At 38.1% G+C, this 26,774-nt stretch overlaps 1 protein-coding gene across 1 annotated transcript in view; it reads right to left on the bottom strand.

The window, feature by feature from the left end:
• LOC149785045 (MAM and LDL-receptor class A domain-containing protein 2-like) overlaps window positions 1–26,774 on the bottom strand; it is a 349,170-nt gene that overhangs the window by 34,729 nt on the left and 287,667 nt on the right. Inside the window, exons 143-151 of the mRNA XM_089931272.1 lie at window positions 26,239–26,374; window positions 24,035–24,187; window positions 22,978–23,139; window positions 21,405–21,529; window positions 20,534–20,624; window positions 19,187–19,327; window positions 17,317–17,573; window positions 12,927–14,149; window positions 691–10,151 (exon numbers count right to left, since the gene is read on the bottom strand). Coding sequence (XP_089787398.1) covers window positions 691–10,151; window positions 12,927–14,149; window positions 17,317–17,573; window positions 19,187–19,327; window positions 20,534–20,624; window positions 21,405–21,529; window positions 22,978–23,139; window positions 24,035–24,187; window positions 26,239–26,374 — 11,749 coding nt within the window. The remainder of the gene's footprint in view (window positions 1–690; window positions 10,152–12,926; window positions 14,150–17,316; window positions 17,574–19,186; window positions 19,328–20,533; window positions 20,625–21,404; window positions 21,530–22,977; window positions 23,140–24,034; window positions 24,188–26,238; window positions 26,375–26,774) is intronic.

Raw genomic sequence — 26,774 nt, 5'->3', positions numbered from 1 at the left:
CACACAGATAGATATATATATATATATATATATATATATATATATATATATATATATATATATATATATATATATATATATATGCAAATCTTAGTTGATGATGTACTGTCAACTAATTAAATTCACAAAATTTGAAATTTGGAAATAATTTTAACCCTCTTAACACAGAAATGTTATCTATAAAAATGTGCAGATTGTTTTATCAACACATGTACTACAGCATCATATCTAGGAGGTTATTTTGTTTCCCAAACCAATTCTTAAAGAAAATCACTGACCTGAACTAGCAGTTCCTGCCTTTATGTTGAGTAGCAGATACAAGACTAACAGGCCTTTGTTACCTACACAAGGTAAACAGGCCCTTATAACCTACATATGATAAACAGGCCCTTGTTAACTACATAAGGTAAACAGGCCTATGTTACCTACACATGGTAAATAGGCCCTTGTAACCTACATATGATAAACAGGCCCTTGTTACCTATAAGGTATGCAGCCTTTTGTTACCTACACGCCATAACACATCATTCTGACAAAGTCACCCTGTCTCCTAACATGCCATCACACTTTAGAGATCATTTCAACATGTCTTTCAGTGGCAACAATATAAGGTCTGATACTGTAATTGACTATTCTAACATTTATAAAAAATTTAATAAGAACTAATAAGGATAAAGTTTATATTCTTACCACATGAAGCCTCATCTGAATTGTCTGTACAATCCTGCCAGAAGTCACAGACTTTGTCCATGCTGATGCAAACACCAGTGTTCCTGCATGCAAAGCCACACTTGCTAGTACTAGAAGTAATAGGTGGTGACAATGTTGGTGGAGCTGGAGGAAGTTGATCTGGTGAGTAAGCACACCCAGGTGTAATTGTCAGGTCATCAATGGAGATTTGACCCTTCATCTGATCACCAACTTTGCCTTCGATTATGATCTGGAAACTGCTGGACACATTGACCTGCAGATCAACACGTTGCCAGTATAAACTTTGATCACCAGTGACTGAGTACAAAGCTTGTGTAGGAGGTCCTGAGTTATATATCCTGTAGTATACATTCAGCTGGTTGGCATATTTGCCATACATGAAGAGGAAGAAACGTAGTCTGCACTCTCGGCCAGAAGTACGATAGAATGGTCTGGTAAGGATCCATGCAGTACTGTGATATTGACGGTTAGTGGCATCTATGTAGATATACTGTCCAGCAGCATTTCCCAGCGTATGGTCCCAAATTGGTCCAGTGTATGTGAACTGACCAGTTCCACTAGTGACAACCCAATCAAAGTTGTCTTCCACAGAACTATTACCCTGCATTAAATCTCCAATTCCAGATTCAAATGTATATTGATGGAACTTAGTACATTCTCCGAATGTTTCATCCGAATTGTCGCCACAGTTGTTAGTTAGATCACAAAGTAAGTTACGATTGATACAGATATTATTGTGACACTGGTATTGTGATGACAGGCAATTTGTCATGGGTTGTGGTAAGGAACAATCCAAGAATCTGACTTCATCAATTGCAGTCTGACCATGGTAATTTCCTGCTATTTTCTCAAACAAGAGCTTGAAGCCATTCTGGGGCCTGCCAATTCCAACAGTAATAGTTTGCCATTGGGGTCCAGAGATACCCTCACTTCTCCATAGGGTCACCAAGCTTGACTGACCTGTGCTGCTTTGACCAGCATTGCTCAGTTTGAGGTATAATGATCCAACATCTGTTCCATCAGAGTAGTAAGCAAATTTGAATTTACATTCAGAGCTGGCAGTACTGTACGTTCCACTCTGCAAATCTGCAATTTTGTTTGTGGTATTTCCATTAGTTGTGTCCTGTACATACATGTAGTAGCCATTCTGATTACCTCGAGAGTAGTCAGTTTGTGGTGCCATGTTCCTCATTCCCATTGTCTCAATTCCACTTCCCCTAGTCCAGTCAAATCCATCCACAACAGTCTCTTGCCAGCCACACTGATCCTGTTCAAAGTCACAAAAGGTTGGACACTGTCCAGATGGACATGGGGTGGGTGTTGGGTTACCAGGTATATTAGATGAAGCTATACCACATCCTGGAGTGAAGGAAGCATCATCAATAGAAATATCTCCTTTGTAGCCATTGCCAATCACTCCTTCAATGATTACTTGGAATGGAGTGTTGCTGCTGAGGGCAACTTCTAGCCTCACCCATTGGTTTCCTTGCTCACCAGTTGTATTGGACAGCATAATGAGGCCTCTGTCAAATGTATTCATGTAGATATTCAAAGATCCTATGTTTGAGCCATACATGTGGTACCAGAGACGGAGTGCACAAGGACCTGTGGGTAGAGGAAGGTTGTATATAAGTCTAGCATTGTCATTTGGCTTTTGAGGTTGTGAGGACTCAATGTAGAGGTAATAGCCGGAGGGTGATTGACTTGTGTGGTCCTGATCAGGGCCTGTACCCAGCGAGGAAGTAGGACCACGATTGCGCCTCCAATCAAACACATCATGAGCTGTATCCTGTTGCCAACCACACAATCCAAACTCAAAATCACATCGGCTGTAGGCACTGCAAACAGACTTCTTTTCATCAGAACTATCACAACAATCTGGCTGGAAGTCACATTTGAGGTTCTGTGGCACACAGTGTCCACTAGCACATTGGTACTGACCAAGCAAGCACTGCTGTCCAGATGATGGTGGGTACTCACAGTTCTGGAACTGAAGATCATCCACAGCAATGAAACTACTGACATTAGCAAAGAAGAATGGGGTGGACATTGCATCAATGATAATCTGGAATGAAGAGGCACATACAGGCAGAGAGACCACTGCCATTCTCCAGGTGTCCTGTTGTTTAAGCAAATCTGTGCTGACTAGTTGTAGGAGTGCACTCTCCCGTGCTCCTCTTCGTATGTAGACAGACAAACTACGGATGGCTCTGCCATGAACATTGTACCAGAATGTGAAGTTGCATGTCTTTCCAGCTTGTTGATAGAGTGGACTTACTAATCTTCCATGTCGGGATGTGAACCCACCTCCAGTGACTGATTGTATGATAGCATATTTTCCGGTAGCTATGTTGGAGGTATGATCATTGCTAGGACCAGACCCAGCAGTGGGATTGCCATTTGACATCACAGACCATGCATAGGATGCCAAGGTACCATTGTTTGTCCAGCCACAGAAGTTACCAGTTTCAAAGTCACATGTCCTTGGACAACCTGTCTCATCACTTCCATCACTACAGTCCTGGATGAAGTTACATACTGCAGTGCTGCTGATACACTGACCATTATTGCAGGCTTGTTTGCCTGCACCACACACTGGTGAAGGAGTTGTAAAAACAGCAGGCAAAATGGCATCTATCAACACCTGACAATCTGGTGTGAAAGAAACATCATCAATTGCTATATCTCCTTGATAACCATTTCCACAAACTCCCTCGATGACAACTCTAAATGGTATTTGACTGCTGAGAGTTACTTCTGCCCTCTTCCACTGGTCAGCTTGGTTTCCTTGCATATTAAATATGTTTGATAGAGGTCCTTGTTCATATTGCTCTGTGTAAACATTCAGCTGATAAATATTGATGCCATACATGTGATAGAAGAACCGAATTCGGCAAGTTCCTGTGCTTGTAGCTGCAAAGACTGGGCTTTTGATTCTGGCAAAGTCACCCATTTTTCTCGGTGATGAGGTTTCAATATAGAAGTAATGACCAGTTGCATTTCTATAAGAATGATCAAGTCGTGGCCCTGTTCCCACTGTTGCAGTTTGACCCTGGTTCCATGACCAATCAAAGGTATCAAAGTCATCCTGAATCCAGTTGCAGAGGTCAGTTTCAAAGTTGCATCTTTCTACATACTTGCTGCAGAACATTTCGTCTGCCCAATCTCCACAGTCATTGGCAAAGTCACATAACAGAGACTGATCAACACAGGATCCCCGTGAGCACGCAAACTGATTTGGTGCACAAGATGTTGTATTTGACCCAAGGGCACAACTTTTGAATGATATATCATCAATGGCCATGTCTCCTGATCTTATGTAGTGGAGAGCCTCAAAAACAAGTCTATAACCAGGAATGCGGCTGCCAATGCCTACACTCATCATTTGCCAGCTGTCACCATGATCACCTGTAAGGCTCCACAGCAAAATCCGTTGCTGACTGACAGTATCAGTTGGACGAACTGATGGAGGGACTAGATACAGACTCAATGTGCCACCCTGATCCCCCTTCTTGTGGTAAGCAAAGTCAATTTCACAGTTTGTACCAAGATTTCCATAGACTGGAGACACAAGAGAGGCTCGTCCATAGAATGATCCTTTAGAGGAGTCAACAAACATATAGTTTCCAACTCTGTTAGTTCCATATGTGTTATCATTGATGGGTCCTGTCATTGGAGCTGGAGTACTACCATTGTGCCTCTCCCATTGGTACAGGCCATAGCTTGAGTCTGTCCAGCCACAAAGACCAGTTTCAAAGTTACACTGCCCACAGCTACTTTCATCAGAGCCATCTGTACAGTCGTTGATAAAGTCACATAATTGTGTTGCACCAATGCATTGCTGGTTTGCACACTGCCACTGATTAGAACCACATGGATTTATAGTAGAGCTGGTTGGTTGAACTGAAAAGACGGTAGATATGGATCCTGTATATTGCTGGCATGTATTTGTCAGAGTCAAATCATCAATTGCAATGTCTCCTTGGTAGGAGTTTCCTACAGATGCCTCAATAATGATTTGGAAGGGCTGTGATGAGGATATGGGAACTTCTGCTCTTTCAAAGTAATTTCCAACTGCTCCTTGCCGTCTAAAGAGTCGAGTCAAAGAACCACCAACCTGCGTTCTTATGTACACATCTAGCTCATTCACATCCTTGCCATACATGTGATAATAGAATCTGAGAGTGCAGTAAGGAATTCCTGTTGAAGCCTGGAAGAATGTACTGGCTAACCTTGCTTTCTGTCCAGGTCTTCTGGGAGCTGAGGTCTCAATATAGAGATAATGTCCTGCAATAGAGTTCAGGGTGTGGTCATGACCTGGTCCAGTTCCAATTGTTAATGTGCTGCCAGCATGCAGAGTCCAGTCAAAATCATCATCAGTCAACTGAATCCAGTTGCAGAGACCATTCTCAAAGCTACATTGCTGATATCCTCTGCATATAGTATTGTTCTCATCTGTCATATCACCACAATCATCCGTAAGATCACAGACACGATTCTGTGGGATGCACCTTCCATTGTTGCAGGTAAAGGATGCAAAAGATCCACAACCAGCTCCTGGTGGGGGGTATGAACAGCCCTGGAAAGATATATCGTCAATAGCTATATCTCCAAGGACACTGAAGGAGCGACTTGCTGAAATAATGATTGAGAAAAGAGATCTAATACGTCCAATTGGCACTGTAGCTTGACGCCAGATGTTGCCTTGGTTTCCTGACAGTTCATACAAAACTGTCCTGCTAGACCCCATCTTGTGGTATACTTTAAGATTTCCAATACCTGAGCCATACATGTGGTACCAGAATGTCATCTGACACGTTGCTGAAGCTTGTTGAAGAAGTGGACTTTCAAAGTTTGCTGTGGAAAATATACGACCATTGCTAGCTTTAATGTACATGTAATAGCCCGTGGGTCCAAGTGTGGTGTGGTCGTAGGAAGGTCCTGTATTAGCAGTTGGAGTGGCACCACGGTTCTTTATCCATTGGAAGGTTCCATTATTAGCATTATGCCATTTACAGGTACCATTTTCAAAGTTACAATTGTATCCACAAGGCAGTTCATCCTCACTACCACTACAATCAGAGATGAAGTCACACACCTTATTTTGTGGAATACACTGTCCATTGTTACACTGAAGAGCACAAGGGTTTGGTGTATCTGTTGCTGATGGTGAGCACAGACCTGGTGTTAAAACAATATCATCAATTGCAATATCACTCTGGTTGCTGGAACCTCGAAGAGCCTCAAATACTATGCGGAAGTTATTATCTGGGCCCATGATTTGAACAAATCCTTTATGCCAGCCTTGTCCTTGATCACCATTTATTAACCAGATGTTCTTTTGGGTTCCAATAAATGGGTAGATGTTAACATTTAAAGTCCCCATGGCAGGTCCATTCATGTTATACCAAAAGTTTAAGCAGAAGTTTGTTCCATTCTGGAAGGCAGTAGAGATCAGCCAGGCCTTGTCTCCTTGCTTGCGTGGACTGGATGCGTCAATGTACAAATAGGTTCCATATGGACTGTTTAAAGTATGATCTGCAGTTATTCCCATGTTGACAGCTACTGACCCTTGTGCCCTCTCCCAGTCAAAGTCATCTCCATGATTCACATTTTGCCAAGTGCAGAGATCCTGTTCAAAATCACAACTGCCTAAACTTGGACAGGCTCCAGGTATCATAGAAATATCATCTATTGCTATGTCTCCCTGGTAACCATTTCCAATGACTCCCTCAAATGTGATCTGAAAGTTTGTAGCACTACTGACTGTTACTTGTCCCATCTGCCAACTGATGCCTTGATTTCCTGATAGCGTCCAGATTTGTGTTCTTGCAATTGTCCCTGGGGCTTTCTTGTAGATGTTCAGTTGTCCAATAGTCCTTCCATTCATGCTGTACCAAAACTTCAGACAAGAACCAGTGGTTGGTTGATAAACTGAACTGTCCAGTCTAGCTTTGTCACCTGAATGTTGTGGAGATGAAGATTCTACATACAGATAATGTCCCTTGTTGGTGTTGTATGTATGGTCAGCACTAGGACCTGTACCAGAGGTTGCAGTGTCTCCACTGAAAAGGGTCCAATCAAAGTTATCTGTTGTATCCTGAGCATAGCCACACATGCCATTCTCAAAGTCACAGAAAGGTTCTGGAGGACAAGATCCTGAGTTAGATGATAGATCATCAATTGCAATATCTCCATCAAAATTAGTTCCTGACAAGCCTTCAATAACAAGGCTGAGCTGTCCAGCTGATGTAATTTGTACTTGACTATAGTGCCAGCCGAGTCCTTGGTTACCTGACCTAGTCCATACTAGTGTTTTTGAGGTTCCCTGCTGGCTATAGATGTTCAAGGTACTTACTTGGGCTCCATACATGTTGTACCAGAATTTGAAACAAAGCCCTGATGTTCCAATGATCTGAATAGGGCTAAGAAGTCTGGCTGTCTGGTTGGGTTGGGTGCCAGAGACTTCAATGTACAAGTAATTACCATTGACATTCTTTAGTGTGTGATCCGTTTGGGGTTTAGTTTTGACAAATGAGGTGGTTCCTATGTTGTTCTTCCAGTCAAAGTTATCCAATGTATCTTGTGACCATGCGCAAAGACCATTTTCAAAGTTACAGTCAAATGCAGACGGAGGGTAAGTTGGTGTGGGAGTAAAGAGAGTTATGCTTGATGATGATGGGGGAAGTGCAGAACAATCAGAATTTGAGATGGTAACATCATCTATGGCAATGTCTCCTGTATAATTTCCACCATAAACACCCTCAAAAATGACAACATATAGCAGTGGAGATGAGATATTGACTTGGGCATAACTCCATACATTTCCCTGATTTCCCCTCAATCCCCATCTAAAGTCAGGGGTCTGTTGTCCAATTTGTGTGTAAACATTCAAGGACCCAATTCCAGTTCCATACATGTGGTACCAGAATAGAAGACATCGTCCAGTCAAAGGACCTATGGATGATGTTGGAGTGAGGTAGTCACTCACTAGCCATGCTTTCTCTCCAATTCTACGATTCGCACCTGAAGTTTCTATGTACATGTAGTAGCCATTGGCTGTGCCAGTTGTGTGATCCACTTGTGGACCTGTTCCTATGGTTGGGGTTCCACCATAATCTCTCAACCAATTAAAGTCATCTCCAACAATGGCATTTGTCCAGCTACAAGTGTCTTTTTCAAAATCACAGAACCCAGTCAGCGGACAAGGGCCATCAGTAATTTGAAGATCATCTAGTGCAATATCTCCTGTATACAACCTTCCCTTCACACCTTCAACCAGTACTTGGTATGGTTGCTGACCAAAAGCAGTAAGAGTGATCATTCCTCTGCGCCATATATTTCCTTGATTACCAGACTTAGTCCAAATAGTTCTGGGGATACTTGAACCATTGTCTTGCTGAAGGATAAGCAGTTGTCCGATTGTGGTGCCATACATGTGGTACCAGAACTGGAAGCATCTAGTGGTGGATGCATCATACTTTGGGCTGACTAAAATGGCCCTGTCACCTGGCCTGGAGGGTGCAGATGTTTCAATGTAGATGTAATATCCAGAATCCGACTGATAGGTATGATCAAATGGAGGTCCAGTTCCAGCAGTTGCTGTGCCATTTTGGTCTCTTATCCAATCCATGTTATCGTCCTGTGACTGTGTCCAACTGCAAAATCCATCTTGGAAGTCACAGAATGGTTCTGGTGGGCATGGACCTGATATGGTGGTAATGTCATCTATAGCTATGTCTCCCTGGTAGCCATTGCCAACAACCCCTTCAATTGTGATCTGATAGTCAATTGGAGAAAATATTGTCCTTTGTGCCTGAATCCATGTGTCTCCTTGAGGGCCAAGCTTAGACCAGAATAGAGTTCTATTTGCATTATTCTGTAAGTAAATATTCAACTGACCAATAGTAGGTCCAAACATGTAATACCAGAAGGACATGCAGAGACCTTCAGGTGGTGTTGGAGACAAGATGGGACTCTTAAGCCTTGCAATGTCTCCAGGATGACGAGGTGATGAGGTCTCAATGTATGCATAGAACCCAGCACCAGATGTATGATCATCTGAGGGACCAGTTCCTGCTGATAATGTACTGCCTTTATTTCGGATCCAGTTAAACACATTGTCACCTGGGCTCTGCCAATTACAGAAATTCTGGTCAAATGTGCAACTAATATTTGGAGGTAAAACACCTGGTTTGCAGTTTCTAAAAGATATATCATCAATAGCCACATCATCATTGCTTATAAATCCAAATGAACGAACTGGAAGGACCTGCATGCGAAGGTGGAAGCCTTGTCTGATGGCTCCCATTTGCTGACCGACATAAATTGTTGCCTGCTGCCAACCAGGACCCTGTGAGCCACGTCTGGTCCAAAGTGTAGTCCTTATCCCCTGGATATCTACCAATACCATCAGAGATCCCACTTGTGGTCCATTCATGTAGTAGAAAAAGTTCATTTCACAAGTATTGGAGGATGCTGGCAAGGCTGGGCTGGATAGGATGGCATTGCTGAAAAACACACCAGCTTTTGAACCTTCCACATAGGCATAGTAGCCCTGGCTTGTACCTTTTGTGTGGTCAGTAGCAGCAGGTCCTAGACTGGTGGATCCTATGGTTCTGGTCCAGTTGTAACGGCCAAAACTGAGATCATTCCAGCCACAAAGGTCATTTTCAAAGTTACATGGTCCACAATGGGCTTCATCAGATCCATCAAGGCAATCATTAGACCAGTCACACACCTTCTGATTTGAAATGCAGCTTCCACTCGCGCACTGGAAGTTGCTAGGTCCACAGTTGGGGCTCGGTGTAACTCCAGATGGTGGAATTGTGAAGTTAGATGAAAAGGTAACAGAGGACTTGATACATCCAGCACTAAATGTGAAATCATCAATAGCGATATCTCCATATGCACCAGTTCCTATCACTCCTTCAATGATAACCTGAAATGGTTGCAGGCTGGACAGGTTGATGTAAGCTCTGGCCCAGACATCATCTCTGTTTCCAGTTTTTGTCCACAGATTAGTGATTGCACCAGACTGGGATCTCATGTACACATTGAGGCTGCCAACTGTAATGCCATTCATATTATAATAGAACACCATTCTGCAACTTCCTGATGTAGGTCCAAACACTGGAGTAAGAAGACGTGCTGAATCACCAACTTTGCGAGGTGCAGAGGACTCAGTAAAGAGATAGTGTCCAGTTAATAATCCAGTTGAGTGGTCTCTTGATGGTCCAGTACCTGTGGTTGGTGTTGGTCCACTACCTCTTGACCAATCAAAGTTATCAGTTTGATCCTGGTTGAAAAAACAGAGAGAGGCTTCAAATGTGCAGCCTGTATAGTTGGTACAAACAACTACAGTTTCATCACTATTGTCACCACAGTCATAGGTATAGTCGCAGAGTCTGCTCACATCAATACAAGAACCATCACTGCACCTGCAAAGAAAAGATTACCATACACTTGTATACATTATTTTTAGAAAAGCATCACATAAAAAACGTTCCTGCTCTTTTCTATTCCTAACACAACAATACAACAATAGAAAATATAGATTTGATCTGGAGATATAATTTACTATTAATATATTAAAAGCAGCTGTATATACTTAGCAAATTTTTTGAATAATGATATTCTATTAGAATTTCACCTACATCTAATATCATTCTAAGCCAAGAGTTGTGATAATCCTTCATATTTACAAATATTTTTTTTTAAAAAAAGGTTAACTACAGTCTAAGAAATCTTCTAGTTTTGGAATTTTTGTTATTTATATGAATATGTATTATTTTGTTTATATGGATATGTATTATTTTGTTATTTATGTGGATATGTATTATTTTGTTATTTATATGGATATGTATTATTTTGTTATTTATATGAATATGTATTATTTTATTATTTATATGGATATGTATTATTTTGCTATTTATGCCACTCCCTCGATAACTCGTGCCCTGATCCCTATTTATTGAACTTGAAGAAAATCAAGATAAAAAATGGTAATGGAAACTTTGCTGTATCACTCATTTTATTGTCAAAAATGGTAGATAGGACCTGGAAATTTTAATAAACACTATGAAATAACAAATTCAAAGATAGGTCATACAATATTTTACATTTTCTTTCCAAACGACATTCCTTGTACACTGCATTTAATGATATTTAAGGAAATTTTGATCAATGAAAATGTCGCTTATGCCGACTGCAGACAGTACTTTAATAAATAAATACAAATTAAATAATTTTTTTATCAACTGTAATTTGTGTTCCAGTTCTATCTTTTAGTTCCTTTTAAGTGTAATAGTCACAAATGCAATGTGTCCTCTAGTAATTAAATGTAAAATGTGTCAATCTACCATAACAGCTATGTCTGTGAGCATTTCTCTGAGAACCTAATTAAATGCCAACTGTGTTTTGATAACTGACTTCCAGAAGTATTTATTGTATTGGTGCACTGAATTAAAAGCTGGCCTCCTTTGTATCATCAAGTTAAATATGTCTTTTGAATATAAAAAAAGGAGGTGGAATAAAATAAATGTTAACAGGCACAAAAATCCTACAAACTTAAAATCGAGCAGCCCCAGTCATATGAACTCTATTTGATCAATCGAACACTTATAAATGTTATTATGTAACATAAACTACTTTAAATTAACCGACTCTTTCATAACTGTGATCAAAGATAACAAGGCAGCCAAGCAAAATGAATACTTCGTAAATTAAAGAGCTTGATTTCACAGATACAGACCATTGTGGGTAAGCAAGTTTCAGAGAATTCCTGAACTGGCACATAGATATCCTCAAGGATGATAAGAAGTTTCATTATTACTTCCAATGAAATCACGACATCAATATTGTACTAACTGAACAATACAAAAATTGAGTTTTGACGTAGACAATTGTCTCACGAAATAAATGTCACGTGTTTTTGACAAAAATGAATCTTATTTGGTGGTGTATCAACAGGTAGTCTAGTTCCCTGCTCTTGTAATACACAGATTTTTTCGCGTACACGTGATGGTTGTTGAAACCAGATGGAACGATCTTTCATATGTTGGACATTTTGAAAATAAATGTTATTTAAACACGATAACGAACAATTTCATTAGAAAAAGCACAATAGTAAAAATTATTATTGATGTGATTGTAAAATGAGGATTCAGTCAATAAACAGCCCAGTTCCCTAACACTGCTCCCCACCCCCAGTTTTCTCTATGTCAAAGCGATTTTTTTCAATTTTTGGAGGTCCCTCTGTAACTCGTGCCTCACTTACTGTGCAGTCTATGTTTGTGGACCCCATTGTGCACGAGTTATTGAGGGAGAGGTGTATATGAATATGTATTATTTTGTTATTTTCCTATATCATGATATGTATTTAGATCAGATTCCTTGATGATGCACAGGTTTAACAGAAATATGTTCATCCATGCTACCTAATGAATCTACAGTATATCAGAAATATTACTGAGCATTACATATTTTGCAAATTTATACTGAAGCTCATTTTTGAGAAAATTTTCTACTCATTAAAATTATTTGCTAAAAAGACTACTATATAATTCTCTCCATATTAAAATTATGCGCTGAATAGATATACAGTATGTAATGAAGATTTTCTATGGCAACGGGCTTGTTCCACAAATTTTTTGTGAGAACTGTTTAATGAAGGTAAGGGTTATTAAATAGTGTTGTGAAACTAACAGAATATGTCTGTGGGTATTGTCTGTTAATTAAAATCTGATCAACGATTTATGGTTTTATTTGAAAACTGCTAACTGTCTGCAGTGACTGATGTTTTCTGAACTTTGATAAATGCCTTATTAGTGACTACAGTTTGTTTTGTTGTTGTTTACAATGTATAGAAATGGTTGTTACATTTTTGTATGAAGAATATGAACTATGAAAAACCATTATTACTGACAATTTCCATATTTGCCCTCTGGTATTTCACTAAATGTTTCCTACTGATAACTCAAACAATTGTTTGCTGCTAACAGGCTAAAAAAAGATTTTGCTAAAATATTGATACAAAAATATTATAGTTTAAATTATATTTCAAGTTTCAAGGCCACTCATGCTTCATTTGCTCTCACTACAAAAGTTCATTCCTTACACTTGTCATGCCCAAAGGACAATGTGGCTAATTTGTATGTCCCATTGTTATCATGAGAAAATGTAGAAGAAAAAATCATAATTAAGCCATGCTGTACCTGAACTGGTCTGCTGAACAAAAGGCTTGAATTGGTGGTGTGTCACAATTAAGGAAGGTTGTATCATCTATGGCAATATCCCCAACAACAGAAAAGCTTCTTGTTGCCTGTATAAGGATCTGGAATGGTCCACTGATCCGGCCGATGTTCACCATGGCCTGTTTCCACATGTTGCCTTGATTTCCAGACTGTCTCCAAATGGTTGTTGTTCGGGATCCAACTACAGTGGCCACTGACAGTGTTCCGACGGAAAAGCCATACATGTGGTAAAAGAAGGACAGCTGGCATGTTGCAGCAGCTTGGTAAAGGTTTGGACTTGAAAGAGTTGCTTTGGAGTTATATGTACCATCACTGGCATCCACATACATATAATAGCCTGTTGGATTTCCTGTGGTATGGTCGGCTGAAGGACCTGTGTTAACAGTCTCGGTACCATTTCTGTGACGTCTCCATTGGTAGGATCCAATACTATTATCAGTCCACCCACAAAGACCAATGCTACTGTTATCAAAGTTGCATTTTCCACACTGCGATTCATCAGCTCCATTTGAACAGTCTTGTTTAAAATCACACACCTTGTTTCCAGGGATACTTGTCTGCTGGGAGTCCCCACAGTTAAACGTAGGTGATGCAGTGGCTATTGCTGAACATGGGCCAGTTACCAGAGAAATATCATCAAGAGCAATGTCACCTTGGTAACCATTACCAACTACTCCTTCAAAAATAATTGTAAACTGAGCTTGACTCTGAAGGTCAACTTGCCCTTGCTTCCAAGCATTTCCTTGATCCCCTGAGAGTGTGAAGATCTGAGTGAACTGTGGTGAGGGGCTCTGAGTTTGCATGTATATAGCCAAATTGCCTGTGGTCCTGCCATACATGTTGTACCAGAAATTCAGACAGCTGCCTGGTGTTGATGGGAACACCTGTGATCGGAGCCGAGCCTTGTCACCAGGATTCCTTGGAGCTGAGGATTCAATGTAGATATAATAACCTTGTGCATTTCCGAGGGTATGATCTGTACTAGGTCCTGTGTTTACAGTCATTGTCGACCCTTTGAACCTGGTCCAGTCGAAATCATCTCCGGTGTTGTCATTGCTCCATGTGCAGTAGCCAGTCTCAAAATCACAACTACCTGGTGGTGGGCAAGGTCCATTTTGGACTAGAATGTCATCAATGGCTATGTCTCCAGTATAGGTCTGACCACGTATGGCTTCAAAGACAATCTGGTTGGGATGAAATGAAATAAAGTAAAAATATGCAGCTGGGTTTTTGCTGGTGAAATTTATCTAATGTACTCAGGGGAAAAAAAAATATAACATGGTCAATTTTCTTAGATCTATATGCCATAATATTTAATTTTGGGGCGAACTGGAAATCACTAATAATATGCAAGGAAGTGGCAATTCTTAAATGAAACAAGACAATGTAATAGAATTCATATACACGGTGCACAATTTTGATGAAAACTAGGCTAATTTGCCCTATTTTTAGGGCACAAGTCTGTGCAGAGTTAAAATAGATCTTAATATAAGACAATCAACAAAACTATTTGCATGTACTTGCAAAAAATTATAATGCACTACAAAACATATTTATTCATATAAAATATGCATCCAACTGTAGACATTGTAGACCTAGATCTGACACTGCACAACATACTGACAGATCAGAGTCTACGCTGCTTGCTTTTTACTCTTATACTTCATGTGGACAGTGTAGACCTAGGTCTGCCACTGTACAATGCACCAACAAATTAGGGTCTATGATGTTCTCTTTTTACTCCCATATTTCATGCGAACAGTATAACAGGCCCAGATCTGCCTCTGCACAATGCACTGATAGATCAGGGTCTATGCTGTTCAATTATATGTTCTTTCTACTTCAAGATTTCATGAGGACAGTGTAGACCCCAGTGTCCCCATGTGGCCAAGTGGTATAAAGTGCTCTCCTTCACCAATCACTGTCATTCATATCACCTCCACATCAGTTCGAGACTCTGGTGTGGCCAGTGTGGGTATGTGAGAAAGCTGCCAGTAGCTTCCCATGGGTCAGTGGTTCTTACTGGGATTTTCCACAGGTTCTTCTCATCAGTTACGCTGGCTTTCATGTATAGCCTATCTTGTGCTGAGAAATGGTGTTAAACCCCCAAAACAAAAAAAAAAACAAAAAAACAAATTTGGGGACACATTATGTAACAGCAGATCTAAGTAAACAGGAGCTATATGCAGCTGAGTGTGTGTAGTACATGGAATGGAACAGTACAATTGCTTACTGAATTTTAATTTATAATTTTGTGAGGACAAACTATTTTGGCAATGTCTGATGAGCCTGTGCACAGACCCATGACAACAGAAAAAAGCCACATTAATAATTTTTTCAATACAAATTCAATAACCTATATATTATACACTTTAAGCCAGTTTAAACCAACAAAGCAAATTCAGTGACTTTGTGTCCCCCACCTGGAGATGGAGAGGTCAGGAAGTTCACAATCCTAAAACTGACTATGACCTTAAGACAGTGTGTGTGTGTGTGTGTGTGTGTGTGTGTGTGTGTATCTGTGTGATTTGGATTTTTAATGTAGATTTTTACAAAATTCAGTCATATCACTACGATTTCTGCAGTGTGGCAGTTTATAGTGATGTCTAGCACTGGGGCATCATGCTGCAGACATGTAGCATCATGTCCCACCCAGTCGCATTATCCTGACACCAGGCCAACCAGTCCTAACACTAACCTCTTAATGCTGAGCGCCAAGCAAGGCAGCTGTGAGTACCATTTTTGTAAGTCTTTGGTATGACTTGGCTGGGGTTTGAACAGACAACATATTGCATCCAAGGCAGATGCTCTAACCACTAGGCCACAGGAGTGGTCCCTTAACACAGAGCTGTTAAGTTACTAGGCAGACATTCACTGTAACCAGGTAAACAGCATTATAGGAAATGTGCAGAAAGGGGTGGAGACACCTGATCAGTGACAATGACCTTAGAAATAAATCCTTGACTGATACAGTACATATGAGGCCATTAAACTAAAAAGCATATATGTAAAGTATATGTCAGTGCAGTCATGTAGGTGCATTTATTCAAATTAAGTAAATTATCCATTGTTGTTCTAAAATGTAATACTTATAAAGATTTACTAAAATCTATCCAGTCCACACAGTTGCATATTCTAAAAATGTCATCAAAAAGCTGTTATTGTTGATCACTATGGATGTTTATTACATTGGTTCTATCATAACAAATAACAGTGTAGTACAAAACTTTTTCAATATGTGCAGCTTTCATTGTGACATCAAAATATGCAACATTCAATCCAGTTTGTACTGGATCACACATTAAGGTTGACCTCATCCAAAAATGTCTACATACCTTGACATTGATTTTTACTATATGTATTTCACAGGGCATATAAAGAATGATCTTCCATAACATTATGGATGTATAATAATCCAAACAAAGTAAAAAATTGCCATTTAAAGGTATATGTAATTAAATTCTAAAACATGACACCCATTACTGAGATAGTGAATGCCTACAACCTCTAATTGCTTGAAAGGAAGTGGAGGTGGAAAGTGTTATGGATGGACATCTGGAAAAAACATGGATCATATGTCTGCCAAATTTCTTCAAGAAGGTGGGAGGGGGCAAAAATGACATATGTAAATATTTTATTTTTCATCCTTATGTGAGTGAATTTAAAAGACCCCACCAATTTAAGTTTTCGTTAAATAAATTCATTCATGCTTCTTCTTGCTTACTTCTCCATGATGTTAACACAGAAATGGTGTAAATGGAGTTGTTATATTCCATTGCTGGTAAAGTTTACATGGCAGAGAAAATAATCAAATTCTTTCACGTCTTCTCAATGAAGCATCTACATTTCTGTATATAACCATGAATTACCCATTATTTAACACAATGTATTTGTTTCAAGCAGAGGTATCTGTGGTTTTTTGGTACAAACTCAACAGGTTGTATAAATTAGGTGCCTCTGTCTTGTAAAGTGGGACAACTCGTTACAACAACTAGAAATGTGTCCATGTGAAACAAATGCACCTGCCAATAGATGCAATGGAACGGCAAATCTGTAAGTCAAACAGGTGCCTTAATTCTAAATTTTAATCACATAATGTTGAAAAATCAAACTCAACCTCTTAAAGTCTTACATAAAATTTGGTATAAATCCATGCAGTCCTTCAAACATTATCAAGCAGAAACACAATTTGTGATAGACGTGGTGTGACTTAATGTGTCATTAAAGATGGACATGTACAACTCTATATGCCCCTTTCTACAGATTTTGGAGCAAAAACATTTCTATGACCTAAAATAAATTTAAATTATCATACAGATCAGGATTAAGGTAGTAATGCATACAATGTTACCTGGTAGGGAGTGTTACTGTTGAGTGTAACTTGACCAGCTCTCCAGGTATTTCCTTGGTCCCTTGATCGTGTCCAAATAGGTGGACTCAACTGTCCCTGTCGTTTAAGCAAAATATTCAATGTTCCTATGCCTGCACCATACATGTGGTAGTAGAAATTGAGGCAGCGGCCTGTGGTGGCTGGATAAGACTGGCTAATCAGGCGTGCTTTCTGGCCAGGTAGACGAGGACTTGAAGTCTCAATGTACATGTAGTAACCTGCAGCAAAGTGACATCACAATTATAAATGTGTTAACACCCAAATTTTGTTCAAAGAACAAAAATGCCCAATTGCCCCTCTTTTTCTGTCATAATCAAACATGGTGTGATGTATGGTTGAAACAACAGAATGATGGATGAACATGGCAAACATTATATGCTCATTTCACATTCTTTGCATGGGTAGGGTGGAACAAAATGGTAAGCCATTGAAAATGAAAAGCCAATACTATTCTGATATTAAACTCTGCATCTGTTTTGAATTCTGTCCACAACTATTGAATGTTTTTCAATAAATGACTGGTGGGTCAACACCAATTTCTATGACTGTTATGAAAACATGCTAGTTATATTACCAAGTAGTAATCGGTAAATGGAAGCAGAAAACAAGGACAGTAATCTTACAGTAACATAGGAAAATTAAAAACTAAATCAATTACTGAAGTTTAAGTTTTATGAATACAAATTAATACAGGATACAATGAACAACTGCTTTATACTGATATCTCACTTTTAACATAAATTCATCACACAGTGTAGCACATTTTGCTTATATCAGTGAAATTCATGATACAGTGTAACATGTTTGTGTCACATCTGTGAAATTCATGACACATTTAACAGTTTTAGGTAATATCCATAAAATGCATGATGCAGAGTGTAGCATCACTTGGTTCTATCTGTGAAATTTAAAAAATAGTGTAGCACTTTTGGGTTACATGTGAAATTCATAATAGTGTTGTACTGTTTGGTTGTTATTGTTGAAGGGTTTAACACAATTGTTCAGCACAATATAGGCTATACATGGCAGCCAGTATTAATGGTGGAGGAAGAACCTGGGAAAACCCCTGAAAGAACCACCGACCCATGAGAAGCTATTGACAAGCTTTCTCACATACCCACATTAGCCGAACCCGAGACTCGAACCCATGCAGAAAGAGGTCAAACGGCAGTGATCTGTAATGGTTAGCGCTTTAGACCACTTGGCCACTTGGGGCCCCTGTACTGTTTGGTCATATCCATCAAATTAATGACAGAGTGTAGTACTGTTTGGTCCCATTCATCAAATTCATGATACAGTGTAGTACTGTTTGGTCTCATCCATCAAATTCCTGATATAGTATGGCACTTTTGGGTTGTATCTGTGAAATTCATGATACAGTGTAGTACTGTTTGGTCATTTCCATCAAATTCATGATACAGTGGAGTACTGTTCGGTCATATCCATCAAAATCATGATACAGTGTAGTACTGTTTGGTCACATCCATAAAATTCCTGATAAGGTATGGCACTTTTGGTTTGTATTTGTGAAATTCATGATAGAGTGTAGCACTTTTGGGTTGTGTGTGTTAAATTGAAGTGTCCATATCTCTATGATATAAAAATGTAATTTATTATGAAACCATGTGTATGCTTTAGAAACTTTTAAGTACAGTTCTGTATTCTTTGCAGGTTGATGGTTTTTCATTTTTCACAGGACTAAATTCTCCTCTCCCTCATAAGTAATGTACAAATATGTTACCCCCTCTCCAAATACATGTCAAGTAAATGTGTTCACCTTTCTAGCTGATCTGAAAGTCTATAGAGAACAGAAAAGGTCTCATTTACATACCATTTTGGGTTCCATAGGTATGATCAACAGATGGTCCTGTGTCGGCAGTGCTGGTTCCACCAAAGTCTCTGGTCCAATCAAAGTCATCGGTCTGATCCTGCTGGTACTGGCAGATGTCTGGGCTTTCAAAATCACAATCATCTGAAATTTTTATACATGCCGTAGAGACTAAATGAATGGTCATGCAAGCAATTCATTCCCATGGGAAATTAAGGATTGATTTTGACAATCTTTACAGGTGGAGAAACAAAAAAACTGCTAACATCATTTTTCAACGTGGGTTTGAAGAACACTATGTACTTTCTATGATTTTTTAAAATTCAGACCAAAAAATCTGAATATTTGATTAGGTGAAAGTCAATACTACTAGTAACAACACAAAGTCATACCTGCCTTGATATCTGCTAATGCAGGCAAAATAAAATCATAAACCTTATGAGCAGCATCTGACAAATTCAAATTAGAGTTGCCCTCACAATAATGGACTTCAATATAGTAAAGCCACTCATATAAAATGGGTAAGGCTATGGATTTCATTGCATGATTTTTTGATTAATATAATTTCAACATTGAACCTACCAGTGTAAGACAACTTTACTTACAGTGTGGTATCATTTGATGGCCCAACTGGACAGCCTTACATTGAACCTACCAGTGTAAGACAACTTTACTTACAGTGAGGTATCATTTGATAGCCCATCTGGGCAGCCTTACACTGAACCTACCAGTGTAAGACAACTTTACTTACAGTGTGGTATCATTTGATGGCCCATCTGGACAGCCTTATATTGAGTGTCAAAGTGTTTTAAAGTGATTATACTCTATACTCACTTATAAGTCAAGTCCAACTGCAAACAACATAGGTCATGATATGCCGTAGCACAATGTGCCTGTGATCAGGGTCTATGTTGATTGTTCTACTGATTACTACCAACAAACTGCATAGACCCAGATCTATCAGAGAATTATGTGACAGGAGATTTTGGGTCTCTGCAGTTTGCAGTTGGACATATCTTATAAGCAAGTACATATGGTAAGCCTTCATTAGTGAAACATAGGATGTGTATTGCATTTAAAGTTTCTTACTTTATAGTAAGTGGAGTTGGCAAGGGCCAAATAAAGCTAGTCTGTTAACTGTTACAAAGTCTCTCCCACCCATTTCCCAAAATCTTAAACTTACATAACTAAGCCCTAGCAATCACATGACAGTTCACAGTCCTGGCAATTACAAGGAAACAGTTCAGGACATTTAATATTTTGTAAATGAAGCTGTCAACTTTCAGTCCACTTCTCTGGCTGCAGCAATATCATTTTCTTGATTGCTTTGCTCTTCACTTATATATTTACCTGTTGGAGGACAGTTTCCATCATTAACAGATATATCATCCAAGCCTATGTCACCACGGTAACCATTCCCAACTACACCCTCAAACACAAACTGAAAAATTAAAAGACAGCAGCACCATATTAATATACTAGATTCATAACTAAAAATGATATTATCATCTTCAATATGGACCTACCAAAAAATCTCCATGTTTAAGGAAAGGAAATTAAATTAGCTCCACATTTATTCAACCTACATATTTAATTTGATTTTCTCTAGCTTCTTCTGAAGAAGTCAAGTACTGAATTCAATTACAAGTTGAGTCCCACTTCAAACAAGATAGACCCTGATCTCCTTTAACATAATGTGCCAGAAGATCAGGGTTATTTTTAGTTTGTTCAATTCCTTACTCCTAACAAACTGCATTGACCCAGATATGCCAGCCCATTATGCAATGGTAGATCCAGGACTGTCAGACTAGCGTGTATATTATTAAAGATGTGAATGCCAATAAATCATATGTGATAGAAGGTAGTCTGATGTAGTGAGAGTCAAACAAGAATTTTTGGGAAATGTTGATTAAAAAATGACCAGACATGGAAACAATGAAATGACAGACAAAACTTCATATTCATAATGACAACATATATGGTTAAAAGCAAAGAATGAAAAGTATGAATGGCACCTCATCAAATATAGTAATTAGAAACTTTCTTGAACATAATACAGTTCAGAATTTTTTAAAAATCAATAAAGTCAATTTATGAAAAGATAATAAATTTTAAAGAACTAATAATGTGTAGCTTGGAGATGATGTAATAATTGTGTAATCAACATAAAATAAATAAAATATAGGCTTTAAAGAATTTTAAACACAAAAGTGGGGGAAACCTGAATGTTGACTGTCCCCTGGACAGGTGGAAGTAAGGTCTGTGGTGTTATATATACATCTCCAAATATCCATTTGTTGCCCTTTGTGCCCCTCCTCTGCCATACTGGACTGCCAAGATTTCCACCTGTAATGAAGTGATGGAAGCACTGACTATCAAGATCTTGGTTTCATTTAGACTTTCTATTGCATTTTATAAGAATAAATATTAAAAACATCCTTTCTAAAAATCTTTAATTAATTATAATCAAATTAGGTGGCAAATGACACAGTGTAAATGAGACTGTAATGTGAACAGTGTGCTAATTTGTGTTCGTTGAAGCTAAATGACAGTGTAAATGGGACTGTAATGTGAACAGTGTGCTAATTTGTGTTCTTTGAAGCTGAAATGACACAGTATAAATGGGACTGTAATGTGGAAACTGGGTCAATTAATGTTTCTTAACGCTGAAATGGCAGTGTAAATGTGACTGTACTGTGGAAATGGGTTAATTAATGTTTCTTAAGGCTGAAATAGTACAGTGTAAATGTGACTGTAAAGTGGAAATGGGTCAATTGTTATTCCTTGATGCTGAAAAAACAATGTAAATGTGAATGTAAGGTGGAACTTGGGTCAGTTCATGTTCCTTGAAGCTGAAATGACACAGTGCAAAATTATAATATGTAAACTGGGTCTATTCATGTTCCTTGAAGCTGTAATGACACAATGTAAATTCAGAAATGACAAAGTGTAAATGTCACTGTAATATGGAAACTGGGAAATTCATACTCCTTGAAGCTGAAATGCCACTGTGTAAATGTGACTGTAATAGGGAAACTGGGTAAATTCATACTCCTTGAAGCTGAAATGGCATTGTGTAAATGTGACTGTAATATGGAAACTGGGGAAATTCATACTCATTGAAGCTGAAATGCCACTGTGTAAATGTGACTGCAATATGGAAACTGGATAAATTCATACTCCTTGAAGCTGAAATGCCACTGTGTAAATGTGACTGTAATATGGAAACTGGGTAAATTCATACTCCTTGAAGCTGAAATGCCACTGTGTAAATGTGACTGCAATATGGAAAGTGGGTAAATTCATACTCCTTGAAGCTGAAATGCCACTGTGTAAATGTGACTGCAATATGGAAATTGGGTAACTTCATACTCCTTGAAGCTGAAATGCCACTGTGTAAATGTGACTGTAATATGGAAATTGGGTTTATTCATGTTCTTTGAAGCTGAAATGAATTATATGTACTATATACAAAAAATGTGAATAATTCAGCTTGATATTTCAGGATGGTCACATATATATTTCACCAAATGGGTACATAAAATATTATTTAGAAAAGTCCTTTAAAACATAAAAGAGCACAATTTAATGCCTAGAGAGTAAAAGAAATGAGCTATCATCCTTCAAAATTAAAAATAAATGTAAACAAATGTCACTATCATTCTTTGCAATAAATTGGTGATAATTCCTGACCATTTCCTAAAAATTCAAGTGTTTGTTCAAAGCATACAAGGTAGATATATCTTGAAAATAATCAAAACATTTTAATTGAAAAAGGTATGATAATGGCATACCTTGCTTAGCATAAACATTCAGCAGGTAGATGTCAGCACCATACATGTGATACCAGAATTTGAGGCATTTTCCTCCAACATCCAGGTTCACGCTGGTGCTAATTAATCGTGCTGTGTCATTTGGTCTCTGTGGAGATGAAGTCTCAATGTATATGTAATGACCTACAGAAAAGAAACATACATGTCAATACATTCAAACGTATTTTTGGAGACTCCATACCCCTTTTTGGTAAATTAATAGTTCATTTTAAGTAAAATATAGAGAAAGTTGGCAATATAAAGTTGGTCTGTCTCTTCTAAAAATCAAACCATTTTGAAAAAATCATGGATCAGCTCCTGGTCAATACATTTATATAGTCCTCTCAGTAGAGAGACAGGCCACTTCTACATGTGATGATGCCATATTTTGAACCAAGGTCATTTATTTTTTTCCACTTTGTTCCCCTCATCAGAGAACACATCTCTTATAAGATTGTTGTTTTCTTGCAGAGAGGAAAAACTGAACATTTATTTCCTGGATTTTCTGGTATGAAAAGTTATCCATGAGAACTTCTGGAAAATAGGAGTACTAAAATTAGCACATGATACACCTGCCATGTATTTTAATACTTCTCTATGTCAAAAAAAGTTTGAATGGTTGGATACTCGACTCTTAAATTTGAAATCACGAGTTGCTCTTGTCTTTAAACCAAGCCATCTTCAAAATTTGGTAAAGGCAAAAGACCCAGAACTCAAGTTACTTTGTAGAAACCATTTTTCTCTTTTTCAGTGTATATGATCTTGACCTTTGAACCCCCAAATCTATAGGTGTCTTGATTGTCTAAAATGAAAGTCATCTTCAAAGTTTGCTTTGAGACATGTAATACAGAACTTAAATAGTTTTGTGGAAATAAATGTGCCTTTATTTAATCCCTATAACCGTGACCTTTGACATTTTGACAAAAATTCAATAGATGTCTTTCTTGTCTCACACTTCAATAACACTACACAAATCATTAATAATAATAATAATAATAATTGTTGATGGGTTTTTACATAACAGAGTAGTTTTGGTTACCATTTTGACTGAGAGTGGTGTGGTCAAAGTCTGCACCAGTATTCAGTGATGACGTGGATCCTTTGTTAATTGTCCAGTCAAACTGGTCACTTCCATCCTGTATCCAGCTACATAAGGTGTTCTGCTCAAAGTTACAGTCATAGGGAGATGGAGCTGAAAAAAGAAAAAGAAATACAGTAAATACAAATAGGTACACATTATGTAGTTAATAATACCAATAACATTTGAATATATAAATACAAACTATCAAATTATAAATTAACTAACAACTGCAATTAAACACTCAATTAATCAGAATAATTTAAGAAATATTGCAGTTAATGATCAATTACTAAAATACGTAATGTTAAAGCCCAATATAAAACTTGTCAACAGCAACTGAACTGAAACAAAATACATGACACTTATGCTAAAGGTATCCAGGGCGTCATTCAATTTCATCAATTAATATGGTTCCATAAATCTTTATGTATAAACTCAACCATTCCTATTGATGAAAGAAACAAATTCGCTTCTCATTTCAAGCATTGTTTTCCAGGTAGCAAACAATCACCCAACTGCCAAAATATTTTATAGGTGCCCTATGCATTGTTGTGTACGTCTGATACATTTCTACACTGCACAAATATTCTGTAGGTGCCCTATGCATCCTTGTGTTCATCTGATACATTTCTACACTGCCATACCATTGTATAGGTGCCCTATGCATCCTTGTGTATGCGTGATACATTTCTACACTGCCATAATATTTTATAGGTGCCCTATGCATCCTTTTGTACATGTGATACATTTCTATACTGCCATAACATTTTATAGCTGCCCTATGTATCATTGTGCATGTCTAATACATTATTTTGTGGAATGTTTATTAAAGTCATAAAAGAATCACTTGAGCAGAGGATACTGTCTCCCATCCGCCAAATCTGAAGGACACAAGACACTTGAAAGGCTCAAATGAAATTAGTAGATAGCAAATTGATGCAACAGCAGTGTTAAAAACATTTATATATTCTTATTTGCTTAGTCAGTTAACAGTGTCATCTGCATTTTAATATCATCTTTTCCTCAGACCTTTATATTTTTTTTATAAAGGTTGCATCAAATGCTCAAGTAACTCATAAAAACATCATTATGTTTAAATATCTGATTAACTTGAAATGACCTGCACTACGGACTTTTCCATTCCTGATCTCGCCCTCATTCAATTTTAGTGTTTAATCATTATCTACCAGCATTGATAACAATAATTCCCATTTTTTCTGGATTATTTATCTTATTAAATTCAGAATACATGTATGTTGAATAAATGACAAATTGTGTATTTGCACAAATTTAGTTCCATTTTCCACTAATTCAAGCTTGACATAAATTAAATCTTCACTGCAGTAAATGTGCCTTCCAGCTTGAAAATAAGTCACACTAGCAGCCAACGAAGACTTTACATTGCAACTTGACAGACTACAACAAACCTTTAATGTTTTGATTGCCAGGCATGTGGTTTTAAATTAGAAAATGGATGTTAACTGTCATCTTACACTTTTTACTGCTTTTAGCAACAATTGTCATTGGTAGCACCAAACACAGACATGGATGAATGTGCACTGAAGAAAGGAAGTCAGCCTTTATGATGCATTACACAACACACCTTGTATTGATGATGTACAACTTAACCCATGCCAAATGGTTTATAAATTATGATGGAAAAATATGAAAGTATAAAATCCCAATCTGACATTGACCTAGAAGATAACCCCAATTTGGTAATGATGTATATGCTTTAAAGTTGTTCTAAAGGAGAGAGTGCTACAAGACAAAACACTTGATGACAGTGATAGGACCCACAATGCAACACACCTTCTAGCAACGCTCTATAAACATGCCGATTTCATTCCGTAATCTCAAACTGCTTTAAAGTTGTACATCAAAAGGAGAGTGTGCTAGAAGACAAAACACTTGACAACATTGATAGGACCCACAATGCAACACACCTTCTAGCAACGCTCTATAAACATCCCAATTTCATTCCATAATCTGAGATGACTTTAATTCAGGAGCAGAACTGAAAGTATGATTGGTAGATAGGTGGACAGAATCAATGGAAGCACTGACACTATGTGTCATTTTATCTAAATGGCTGAGAGCAGTAAAACCTCACATTCAACACAATGTGACAAAACAATTGTCAGAAAAAGTGTATTACTTACGGTATGATGGTGTTGTAGGTGTTGTCATAGTAGTAGCAGGAGTAGTGGAGTTGGTGCAAACACCAGGTGTGAATGAAATGTCATCTATGGCAATATCTCCTGCAATGCCACTGCCAACTTGACCATCAAATGTGATCTTGGAGAAAAAGAAAAGATCATGAGAGGACTTCTGTGAAACCAGGGGTATCAGAAGACATGTATACTACAAAGCACTCAGTCCCCAACCCCTTGCTGAAATTTCAAATGCGTTTTAATATCCAAGCCAGCTAAGTTGACTCTCCCATCAAAATATTAAAAGGATGCAAAATTCTAAAATAAACACAAGTCAGACCCAACCCTCACCAATCCCACATAAAAATCCCACAGAATTTCTTGATAACATAAGACAAACATGAAAAGTATTAGGTGAGAACTTGTAAGTATTATTCATCATTTACCAAAAGGATCACGCTGTGGGTGTGGCTGTAAATCAATCAAATGGGGGCAGTTGTATGAATGTGTCAGAATTCAAAATATTAGACCGATTAAGAATAATG

The sequence above is a fragment of the Sinohyriopsis cumingii genome, chromosome 13 (genome assembly GCF_028554795.1).
Source record: "Sinohyriopsis cumingii isolate HCF-2022 chromosome 13, ASM2855479v2, whole genome shotgun sequence".
Classification (NCBI taxonomy): domain Eukaryota; kingdom Metazoa; phylum Mollusca; class Bivalvia; order Unionida; family Unionidae; genus Sinohyriopsis; species Sinohyriopsis cumingii.
Note: the sequence above shows the minus strand (reverse complement) of the source record. Positions and strands in the feature narration are given on the sequence as shown.